General features: G+C 42.7%; 1 protein-coding gene across 1 annotated transcript; it reads left to right on the forward strand.

Moving 5' to 3' along the window:
* Positions 1 to 5,288: 5,288 nt before the first annotated feature.
* LOC121376340 lies at positions 5,289 to 12,438 on the forward strand. Its single transcript, XM_041504185.1, has 4 exons — positions 5,289 to 7,614; positions 9,524 to 9,729; positions 10,743 to 10,835; positions 11,277 to 12,438. The coding sequence occupies exons 1-4, from the start codon at positions 5,693 to 5,695 to the stop codon at positions 11,339 to 11,341; spliced, it is 2,286 nt and encodes a 761-aa protein (XP_041360119.1). The 5' UTR covers positions 5,289 to 5,692; the 3' UTR covers positions 11,342 to 12,438.
* Positions 12,439 to 13,101: the final 663 nt, after the last annotated feature.

Genomic DNA, 13,101 nt, shown 5'->3' on the forward strand with positions numbered 1-13,101 from the left:
GACTTTAGCAAAAATGACGTCGCATGCATCATCTCCTCACGTAGAAAACTTGGATGAACTGACAACCGGATTATTCAGTGGGGCGATGATTTATGGAGGCACATTTAATATAAACTTCAACTTTTTAGCAACGAGTAAGTCCATGAACATCAATAAAACAAAACACAACGATGACGACACAGACACTGAGTGTACAATTCTTGACATTTTTCTTCGTTGATTAAACTGGTGTGCTGAAGGTTTTGTAACGTATTACGAGCAAATTAAATATTACATTGTTCGTGAATTTTAGCTATTGCATTATCGTTAAAAGGCATTTCAAACAATATCATTAATATTATAAGTAACCCTTCACTCACTCTTTCTTATTTCTATTTATTGTTTAAATGGAACTATATTCCTATGTGTAATAATTAGAGGTTCATCGATCCGCGTAGTAACACAGCTGACCTAGTGTAAATTGAGAAATCCCGTCATTAACTAGCAGTGTTACAATTTTTAAACTATTATTTAGAAACAAAATTCCAATTTAGGGTATGTAATAAATACAAAACTACATATATGTGGTTTTCTGATTTCTGTATTCCACGAGTGTATTTCCTGCAGGAAACCCCGATGCCGCAGGCAGAGGGGTTTCCGGCAAGAAATACACAACATTTTATTGGTTTGTAACCATTACTTAGCAGCTGCCACCATGGTAAGGTCTAGTACTATATATGGTGATACTTTCACTTATTTTTTGTGGCTGTATCCTAAACAGATTCTGACATAATTGTATGCCTGTGCAGGCTGAGTAGAAAATCTACTGACACAGTGGCTGGCACGTCGAAAAAAACAGAAGAGATTCTAAGAGCGTGTCTCCATATACGAGACAGCACGCACCACAGTCTTTGCTATATACCAGCAGTCCTCAATATCCAAAGTAAAGTTTGTTTTATTTAACGACGCCACTAGAGCACATTGATTTTTTTTATCTTATCATCGGCTATTGGACGTCAAACATATGGTCATTCTGACACTGTTTTTTTTAGAGGAAACCCGCTGTCGCCACATAGGCTACTCTTTTACGACAGGCAGCAAGAGATCTTTTATTTGCGCTTCCCACAGGCAGGATAGCACAAACCATGGCCTTTGTTGAACCAGTTATAGATCACTGGTCGGTGCAAGTGGTTTACACCTACCCATTGAGCCTTGCGGAACACTCACTAAGGGTTTGGAGTCTATATCTGGATTAAAAATCCCATGCCTCGACTGGGTTCCGAACCCAGTACCTACCAGCCTTTAGACCGATGGCCTAACTACGACGCCACCGAGGCCAGTCCCTCAATATCCAGGTCATCTTACGACGGAAATATAGTACAAATAATAAAAATGTAAATACACGACCATAATACAAAAAATTACCGTCGCAGATAAATTTAGGTACAGCTTTTTGCCACGGCACTATTGATTGCCGTCGTACAGCTTTTTGCCACGGCACTATTGATGGCCGTCGAGGGCTGCACCAGTCGATGGGCACTGGTTCAAACACATGGCCATAGCGGGGGGGGGGGGGGGGGTGCAAAGTAATCCGGAAAAAAATATAGAAACTTAAAAATAATTATTTTATTAACCGTTTAAGGAGTTTACATGAGCAGGATACAGGATGCTGTCGATAGCGTTATTGTTAGTTGATATATATTACAAGTGGGTGGATTTTCCTTCTTTTTTTTTTTTATGGTGTCTCGCTATATAATTGGAGCACTTATAGGACGAATATGTTCTAAATAGTATTGTATTTTGTTAATGCCTTTCCAAGAATATTTTTATATTTTTAACTGTCAATCTTCTTCATTAAAACTGCTTTGGACTTGATTGCTGAAGACCTCCCCAACACACACACACACACACATACACACACACATACACACATATACATACACACAGACACAGACACACACACACACATACACACACACACATACACACATATACATACACACAGACACAGACACACACAGACACACACATACACATACACACACACACATATATATACACACAGACACACATACACACAGACACAGACAGACAAACAGACAGACACATACATACACAGAGACACATACACACACATACACACACACACACAGAGACACACACACATACACAGAGAGACACACATACAGAGAGAAAGAGAGACACACATACACACACATACACACACACATACATACACACACACATACATACATACACACATACAGACACATACACACATAGAGACACATACACACACACACAGACACCTACACACACACAGATACACACACATACACACACACAGACACACACAACACATACACAACAGACACACACACACACACACATACATACACACACACACTCACACACACACTCTCTCTCTCTCTCTCACACACACACACACTCCCACACTCATACACACACACACACACTCACATTCACACCACACGCACACATACACACACAAACACACACACACACACACACACACTCATACACACACCACACGCGCACGCGCACGCACACACACACACAGACACTTGAACAAATTGTTAGTAACAAATGATCTATCATTGGCCTCGGTGGTGTCATAGTTAAGCCAATGAACATAAGGCTGGTAGGTACAGCGTTCGCAGCCCTACCACCCAGAAGTAGTTTTAACGACTCAGTGGGTAGACCATTACACCCTCTTCTCTCTCACTAACCACATGTAACTAACGACTAACCCACTGTTCCTGAAACACAGCCCAGATAGCTGAGGTGTGTGCCCAGGACAGCGTGCTTGAACCTTAATTGAATATAAGCACGAAAATAAGTTGAAATGAAATGCAAAATGAAGATGATCTATCGTCTAGATAATCCTATCAACTTTGTGGGTTAGTTAATAGTTGGTTGGTGGTCAGTAAGATGGTGAGGAAGAAGAGGGTGTAGTAGCCTTACACCCACCCATCGAGTCCTTAAGAACTCGCTCTGCATTGGAGCCGGTACCGGGATGCGAACCCTGGACCTACCAGCCTGTAGTCCGATGGCTTAACCACTGCGCCACAGAGGCCGGTCCTATCAACTACATGTACGCTGGTGGTTATCATACCAAGGGAGATAACTACAATTTAATGTTTCTGTTCAGTTTGTTATTTTCTTGACAGAAAGAAATATTTGTTACACAACACGTCAGTGTATTTTATCTGCTGGTGTTTGGAGTCTAATACCTACACACAGACAAATGGTGCTGTGCACCATTAAAACCTCAGAGATGCATTTAAAAATAAATTAAAACCTTTTAATTGCCATACACGTATTATTATTTTATCTGTTCATGGTTCAGTCTTGTATTCTGAACCTAAAGTGTGTCTACACCATGCTTGGTGCGTCGTTATTAACGTAATATGGCTACACATTGTTCGAATGTCGTGGTCGTATTTTGTGATGACGTAACCGGTTATGTACAGTACAGTTACTTAGAGTTCTTCCACTAACTGTCCGTAACTCGGGATGTTTCGGGATGTTTCACTTGTTTCCACATGATTCTGAAGACTAGAGACGGTTTTCTAACATGACGTCACATGTAGGCTTCCTAAAGAAATTCTAGTATTCCTAAACTGTTGGTAACATCTCCGCCAGACACTGTGGTGTTGTGATGAACACTAATGAACTCCAAAACGTCTAGCAACAGCGTTTTGTGCCATTCTGACCTCAAGTATACCCATCGCTTGAAAACATTCATTTTCTGTATCAGGAAGGAAGGAAATGTTTTATTTAACGACGCACTCAACACATTTTATTTTCGGTTATATGTTGTCAGACATATGGTTAAGGACCACACAGATATTGAGAGAGAAAACCGGCTGTCGCCACTTCATGGGCTACTCTTTTCGATTAGCAGCAAGAGATTTTTTATATACACCATCCCATAGACAGGACTGTACATACAACGGCCTTTGATGTACCAGTTGTGATATACGCAGACTGGTTGGGACGGGAAAACACCAGAGCCTATTGAGGGTGATCGATCCACTGACCTATCGCACAAAGGAACATGAATGAAATCAAGGACACCTGATTTCTATGATTAACCCTTTGTCTTCTATTGATTTTAGTGTCGGGTGGAAATTATTTTGGTGTCGGACGGAAATAACACTTCATATTGTTTTTATCATTTTAATTTTCTTGAGCAAACTTGAAGAACTTATATTATTTGTATAAATCAATATGTTATTTAAAGGTGTTGTCTTTAACGACACCACTAGAGCTATATGATGTCAAACATTTGGTAATTTTGACATATAGTCTTAGAGAAGAAACCTGCTACATTTTTCAACTAGTAGCAAAGGATACCACAGCCTTTGATTTACCAGTCGTGGTGTACTGGCTGGAACGAGGAATAGCCAAATGGGCCTACCGACGGGCATCGATCCCAAACCGACCGCGCATCAAGTAAGCGCTTTACCACTGGGCTACGTCCCGCCCCAGTATGTTATTTAATGCTTTGAAATAGAGATGTAATTGTCAAATAGAGGTGTAATTGTCAAATAGAAATGTAATTGTCAAATAGTGATGTAATTGTCAAATAGAGGTGTAATTGTCAAATAGTGATGTAATTGTCAAATAGAGATGTAATTGTCAAATAGTGATGTAATTGTCAAATAGATGTAATTGTCAAAGAGTGATGTAATTGTCAAATAGAGATGTAATTGTCAAATAGTGATGTAAATAGTGATGTAATTGTCAAATAGAGATGTAATTGTCAAATAGTGATGTAAATAGTGATGTAATTGTCAAATAGAGATGTAATTGTCAAATAGAGATGTAATTGTCAAAGAGTGATGTAAATAGTGATGTAATTGTCAAATAGAGATGTAATTGTCAAAGAGTGATGTAATTGTCAAGTAGAGATGTAATTGTCAAATAGTGATGTAAATAGTGATGTAATTGTCAAATAGTGATGTAATTGTCAAATAGAGATGTAATTGTCAAATTTATATTTGGTTTCCACCGACACCAAAATACATCTACGTTATTCTCACTTTTCTTGAAAAAAGGCTACTAATTCCTTATTAATATTAACATCATTCTTATAAATGTCGATTGGATTCTTTAGTCTGGTATTGACCACTTTTGAAATAGGCCGAACACATACACATACCGGTGATGGTTCTTTGTTCCATCATGACAACGCAGGGAGCAGTATACGTTCATATGTACAAACGTCTAACTCCGTTAATGAATGTCCATCGATTCTCATATCATCTCTCTACTTAGACCAGCGACATCAGTAGGACGCGAACACCGGTCGCTCTTATTGATTCGCTTATATTTATCACGCTTTTATATTCTGTGTTGTTATTGATTGACTTTCAAAGAATTAACAATCTAGATTTAGTCCGACAGTCGAGAGACTCAACAATGCTTATATATGTGTTTGGAAACCACACACTTTTCATGTCTCCTGTCCAGTCACACTTTCCTCACTGGTTGCAGTCTTTACTTAATACTCATACCTGTAATCTAGACTTAAATTATTCTAGTAGGTCACCTGTCGCATTACCTACGGGAGGTAACTCGTGTATACATACCTGCTCAGGTGAGCGAAACGAGGAAGTGTTTATGACTTCAGTATTTACGTTGATCCCCCTGTGAACTGAGAAATGGGGCAGTGACGGGAACATTAATGGCGTCTCAGTGTACGAGCGGTGTGTCGGGGGTGGTGACGTACCCCCTACAGGAGTTCGTTCAGCTTGTGGACCTGCCCAGTACGGTGGCGGTCACCTCGGGTACGTACTCTAGGCACATACGAATATCCAGGGGAGACGTCCTGCTCGTTAGATCTCACGTCCCCGCGACTCTCACTCTGTCCTTCCACAACGCCGACAGCGGCGGCATGAAGGCCACGGAGATCGCCATAGACTCTAACGTCAAGTTCATGGTTCTGCCGCCCAAACCCAAATCGCTGGACGGCCAGTATCAGAAAACTGTGTACGAAACAGTGGCTGACCTCGTTGAGGACTGCCCCACATACTTCCGCGCGAATGTCGACTATGATGATCCCTACTTGCCGGGATTTTCTGTCAAGTCGGGGGACACGTTCAGATTTGTCAGGATTATTCACGATTCCAGGGACGGACATCTTCGTCTGGAGTGCATGGACACGTCCGGGAATCAGGTCCGGCTTTCCGCTGATTGTAAAGGCTTGTTTACCACTGTGCCCGATAGTCGAGCTTACACGGTGCGAGAACTTATCAACCAGGCCCGGGTGGCCAGGCGGTTGAAACTGTCCAGTGAAAACATACAGCTCAGAGCTGTCCCGCTCGACATAAAGTCATCACCCATAACTGACAGAAGTCGTGCAGTGGAGCCAGAACTCGACTCTGATGTCACAACACGTCGTGTTGCGATTCCTGAACTGCCTCTGACTTTCAAAGGCGTCATACACCTGCACAAACCCCCAGAGGTGATCGAGGTTTCGCCGTGGGGTGACCTGGACGTGCGCTGGAAAATACCTCTAGATACTGACCTGCACGTGAGACTGTTCTCCCAGGAGGATTACGCCGACCCCGTGGGTGAGGACAAAATCGTCTCCAATCAGCTGAGTGAGTTTGTCGAGCAGTACGAGTATGAATTTCCCGTCCTAGCCACTCTGCTCAAGCATGGCGTCATCCATCCCGATCTAACTAACAATCTGAAAAATGTGTCGGACATCATAGTTCACAACGTGAAAACGTCACAGAAACTTTTATGTCTTGATCACAGAAAGAAATACTTTCTCATAGATGGTAATGTTAAAACAACTTTTCTAGAAGATCCAAGAACATTTGAAAACATTAAGGAATTGTTAGAATGTCCTATGGGGACGTGTGTCAAGGTGTTAGAAGATATCTACACAGACTATCCCAAACCAGTGTGTTTAAAGTGTGGTGACTATATAGTATTATCGGCACAGAAACCAAAGTCTCTGAAGAAAAGATGGAGGAAAAGTGCCATGGATCAATGCGAAGTGATCCGTTGTCAAAAACTAGGTCGCAATGGTGAGTCGGTGAAAGTGTCACTTCCGCTTGACCTAGATATCAAAATGGAGGAGTTGTTAGACTTCAACAAAAACAGACCTATCACCATGGACCAGATGCTTTCTCTCCAGGTTCCATTACCAACGAGGAGAGTGTCGGTAGTCAACAGGCAGGGGGCGGAACAACTGCCTGTTCCCAAAACATTCAAGATGGTGGCTATAGTATCGGAGGAAATCATAACATTGTCTCCACTGAGATATGCGGAGGCTAGCGCCATCAGTCCTGTTCTCAAGACGTGTATTGAGATTCCCATCAGACACCATTTCTTGCTGGCCTATGGACGCAGGCTGGATTTCCCTCAAGGTTACTTCGTCTTCCCCAAGCCGACCCATTCCGTGTTCATCCGAGTGGAAAAGATTCGCACGCGCGTTGCTCAGCAACTGGAAAGTGCCATAAGTAACGACTACGAAGATATCGACTACGGCGAGATGGACACCACTGTAGGTGATGGGTTTGACGTGGCGGACGAGGACGACGTGCGCGGGGCAGATCACTACACATCTAACATGAAGTCGAGCAGGTCTGAAGGGTAAGTGTACACATCCGACACGAGGTCATGCACATCTGAAGGACTAAAATGTACACATCCGACTCGAGATCGTGTAGGTCTGAATGGTTAAAGTGTACACATCCGACACGAGGTCGTGCAAGTCTGAAAGGTAAGTGTACACATCCGACACGAGGTCATGCTGGTCTGAAAGACTGAAGTGTACACATTCGACACGAGGTCGTGCTGGTCTGAAGGGTAAGTGTACACATCCGACACGAGGTCGTGCAGTTCTGAAGGGTAAGTGTACACATCCGACACGAGGTCGTGCAGTTCTGAAGGGTAAGTGTACACATCCGACACGAGGTCATGCTGGTCTGAAGGGTAAATGTACACATCCGACACGAGGTCGTGCAGTTCTGAAGAGTAAGTGTACACATCCGACACGAGGTCGTGCTGGTCTGAAGGGTAAGTGTACACATCCGAGTAAGTGTACACATCCGACACGAGGTCGTGCAAGTCTGAAAGGTAAGTGTACACATCCGACACGAGGTCATGCTGGTCTGAAAGACTGAAGTGTACACATTCGACACGAGGTCGTGCTGGTCTGAAGGGTAAGTGTACACATCCGACACGAGGTCGTGCAGTTCTGAAGGGTAAGTGTACACATCCGACACGAGGTCGTGCAGTTCTGAAGGGTAAGTGTACACATCCGACACGAGGTCATGCTGGTCTGAAGGGTAAATGTACACATCCAACACGAGGTCGTGCAGTTCTAAAGAGTAAGTGTACACATCCGACACGAGGTCGTGCTGGTCTGAAGGGTAAGTGTACACATCCGAGTAAGTGTACACATCCGACACGAGGTCGTGCAGGTCTGAAGAGTAAGTGTACATATCCGACACATGGTCGTGCTGGTCTGAAGAGTAAGTGTACACATCCGACACGAGGTCGTGCAGTTCTGAAGAGTAAGTGTACACATCCGACACGAGGTCGTTCTGGTCTGAAGAGTAAGTGTACACATCCGACATGAGGTCGTGCTGGTCTGAAGTGTAAGTGTACACATCCGACACGAGGTCGTGCAGTTCTGAAGAGTAAGTGTACACATCCGACACGAGGTCGTGCTGGTCTGAAGAGTAAGTGTACACATCCGACACGAGGTCGTGCTGGTCTGAAGAGTAAGTGTACACATCCGACACGAGGTCGTGCAAGGCTGAAGTGTAGACTGGTTCTTATATGAGGCGCATGCTCACGAGAACGTTTGCTTAACGACACCCCAGCACATTGTAAATTAAAAAGTAACTGCGACACCCCAGCACATTGTAAAGTAAAACGTAATTGTGACACGTTGTCTACATAATCATGTAAGAAATCTACTGTCGTCACACTGACTTCATTTACCAATCACCAACAGACGGTAAATGTGCATTTTCAGAAAGACACAACAGGATATACTACAACCTTTGATCTACTAGTCAAGGATCACCGATTTGGAGTGGAAGCATCCCAGTGGACTTGAGACATAGTCGTTCGTTTTTAATACATACGGCCATCACACACACACACACGCATGCACACACAGTGCGTTTATATCCAAGTCAAACCCGACATGCATACAATGTATAGATACTCCTACATCTACACATACTTGCCAGCACCATGTTTGCCCACAATTTCATACACATTAAGGGTCGACCACGTGGTATGTAGGCACCTCGTACATCATCGGTTAACTGTTTTTTTAAACAGAATGTCTCGGTGGCCGAATGGTTACGGTGGTGGTCTGGGAACTCTGGGCGATTCAGTACTTAAAGTCCGAGTCCCAGTAATGGCATGGGACAATTTGTGAGGCAAAAACGGATTTTTAACCCCTGTTTCCGTGCGTTTATACCTTTGTATGTACTAGTGAAATCCGACATATAGATATTCATACACTGTTTTCATGTTGCAGAGCATTGGTTGGAATTCAGTGTAGAAGGGAAAAAACTGCAACAGCCAGTCCAATACAGAGACTGAGTAAAGTGTTGAGTTCGATGAGGAAGAAGCGGAACCGGACTAAACCGGCGAGTTGTACGGAGCTGTCCGACAAGAAGAGTCCAGTTGAAGTTAACGAGTATCACACCCCGCCGGCGAGTCCTGGAGCAACCAGTGTACAAGGTAGAGTCCATAGGCAGACCTCTATTATTAAATACGAGGCGTGTTCCACCCCCTTCCTCCAGTAGTGGTAGAGGAAAACTCCTAAATTATAAATCGCTGTTCCCCCATCCTTTTCTTCAAGGACAGACTAGCACGAGGTCGAGGGGATTAGTACACAGTTATAATTATTACAAGCCAACCCCAACTTCTTCCAAGTAAGCAGCGATTATGATTATACGATTGTTTTAAGTATTAACTATACTGCACCCACGTCACCCAGCCGTGGAGCAACTGGGATATAAGGTGGATGCAGCTGGCATAGGAAGACCGACCTCGGTGGTGTAGAGGTTAATCCATCGGACTGGTAGGTACTGGGTTCGCTTCCCGGTACCGGCTCCCACCCAGAGCGAGTTTAACTACTGAATGGGTAGGTGTATAGCCACTACACCGACTTCTCTTTCACTAACCCTCAGTCCTGGACAGACAGTTCAGATAGCTGAGGTGTGTGCCAGGACGGCATGCTTGAACCTTAATTGGATATAAGCACGAAAATAACTACACATGAATGAATGAAAAAATATAGGACGACTGCCACCACTTCTTTCCTCTGGAGAGCGATCGTGTATAAAATAGATGATCGTCGTTCAGACAGACCCCTAATTAAATACTACTGCTATAATTGTGTATTCCACTGAACAATGACTAGGGTACGAGATAGATGGCAGTGGAATAGTGAAAACCCCGAATTGCTAGATTAAATACTTCATGCCTCTCTCTTCTTCTCACTGAGCAGCCGTTAGGAATATGTTAGTGGTACAACCTGGTGAATAATTAGGACATGCCAGCAGTAACCAAGTCCAAACAGTATTTACGCGTCCCCATCCAACTGAGGTTCAGACACGCCTACCCTGGGCACAACCAGTTATCGCCAGTCCAGAATCTTAGTACCATCACTCATGTCAAGTGAAGTATTCACAGAACACGTAATTGTGTATCAATGTAAGCCAATATTAAGAACTGTGTTTACTTTACAGATGATCCATATGAACAGATCAACATCCAGTTGGGACTAGTCCCGAGTCTGAACGCAGCTGTGACTCACGCCGCAAGTTCCGCCTCATCTTCAGGTAACGCATCTCCTGCTAACACAGTCTTCTTCCTGCACTGCCGACGAGTTAACTCAGTTGGTAGAGCACTCGGTAGAGGTACGATAGGTGGCACCAAGCAGGGTTGTTGCCCATCCGTAAACCCATTGTTTTCCTACGTCCCAACCAGTATTCCACACTGGTTTTTCAAAGGCTGAACACGTGCTGTGCGTGTCTGTGAGAAGTGTATTTATAATACCTCTTGCTTCTTTTTCAGCATGATTATCCTATATGGATATAATTAAAAGAGTAACTAGCAACAGCTCCGGTGAATTATACTGTTACCAATAGTAGTGTGAGAAAACTACCAAAATATACACAGTTTGCTATACCTTGTTAAATATTTAAACAGCATTAAACCATTTGTAATGGGTGTTATTCATTTTGAATGTGTTTTACATGGGTGTCTGATTTGTGTTGCAGAGCCACCGCCTGTCAACATCCACCAGGACCAGGAACACAAACTTCCACGGACAACTTCCGTATGATAACAGTTCAACATCGGCACGATAACGTCACTGACCCCATTAGTCTATACCAGTTCAGTATGGTGACCGGTGTCCTGCAATTCTATAACAGTTTAGTATAGTGACAGGTGTCCTGTAATTTCAGTATGCAACAATTTTAAATTGTATTTTGCACGATGCATAATTTTATGGGCATTTAAAACTTTTGTTTTAAGCGTTGCGAGTTCTATGATATATAGCAAACAATAATACACAAGATACAGAGACCAGTTCAAGCCCATAGGAACAATACCTGACATGATGTGGTGTGTATGTGGTGCGCCTGTATACGGTACAAGTTATGAACCGCGGGCGAGGTGAATAAGCATATTTTAAACGTGTACATCATTATTATGGTAAAACAAAAATGTAAATGTTTTGGGTTGAAATGAATGCGCCTTTATGCACATATATGTATATGTACTGATGTATGACTATATATTGTATGTCTGTCGGGTTTGACTATTGCATACATAGATATTAATGCACTGGCGCAGGGGACAATTAAATCTTTTCTGGCCTCACAAATTGTCTCATGCCGTTGCTGGGACTCGAATTTGTGGCACCGAATCACCCGCAACTTGCCACGATACTTTCTGAGCTATGTATGTATGTATTCACGTATGAATATCTATATATTGATTGTATGTATGTATGTATGTATGTATATGTAAAAATGCATGGGGCGATGTTAGTACCGATATTGACAGGTACCCTTTCTAAAATATGGCGAGTGACGAAATAGCCATGTTTGATCATTTAGTTGAATTTAACCTTCATTTACATACCCCTCAAATTGAGACCCCATAAAAATTTAATTTTTGCTAGGAAAATGAAGTGAGAATAGTGTATAGCTGAATATCGGCATTAAAAGCAGTCCTCTTCAGTGGATATGTAGCTATACACAGTAACTATTGCTCAAGTCCATTTAAAGAGACTCCTCACAATGGCTGCTGTAGGGGGCGGGATTTAGCTCAGTCGGTTGAGTGCTCGCTTGAGGTGCTTGTGTCGCAGAATCGAACCACCTCGGTGAATCCATTCAGACGAATTTTTGTTTTTTTTTCTCTCGTTCAAACAAGTGCACCACAACTGGACAAAGGCCGTGGTATGTGTTTTCCTGTCTGTGGGAAAGTGCATATAAACGATCCCTTGTTGCATTAGGAAACATGTAGCGGGTTTCCTCCGATGACGAGTCAGAATTACCAAATGTTTGACATCCAATCGCCGATCATTCATTAATCAATGTGCTCCAGTGGTGTCGTTAAACAATTTAAAAACATTTTTGTGTGATTGTTGTAACTCGAATAACGTTTATAGCCGGATTAAAATAACCACCATGCGTACTACTACATTTGAAGAGATCTTCTCTACTAAAAGCAAAGACGGCAAGTAAAAGTGGAGTACAAAATTAATTGTTTGAATTGTGGCGTTTTAAAATAAGCATCAATATGACCAGATACTAGAGACATATATCATTGACTCGCTAATCCTAAGAAACAAATCATTCAACTTTCTTAAAAAAAGGCACAAACACTGATGTTCTCTCCAAATCGTTAACGTACTGAATTTTACCGTAGCAGGGCTACACGTCCATCTGCCGTTTCATATAAATCACACGTTTTAACTGGGGGCTTTAGGATGTTTAACGAGAAGGAACATACCTATTTTTAATGGGGAAAATGTCGCCGGCCGCCCAACCAAACGTAGCAACTCATCGCTAGTTAAGATGTGGCAGACTAGGG

Source organism: Gigantopelta aegis, chromosome 6 (genome assembly GCF_016097555.1).
Source record: "Gigantopelta aegis isolate Gae_Host chromosome 6, Gae_host_genome, whole genome shotgun sequence".
NCBI classification, from domain to species: Eukaryota; Metazoa; Mollusca; class Gastropoda; order Neomphalida; family Peltospiridae; genus Gigantopelta; species Gigantopelta aegis.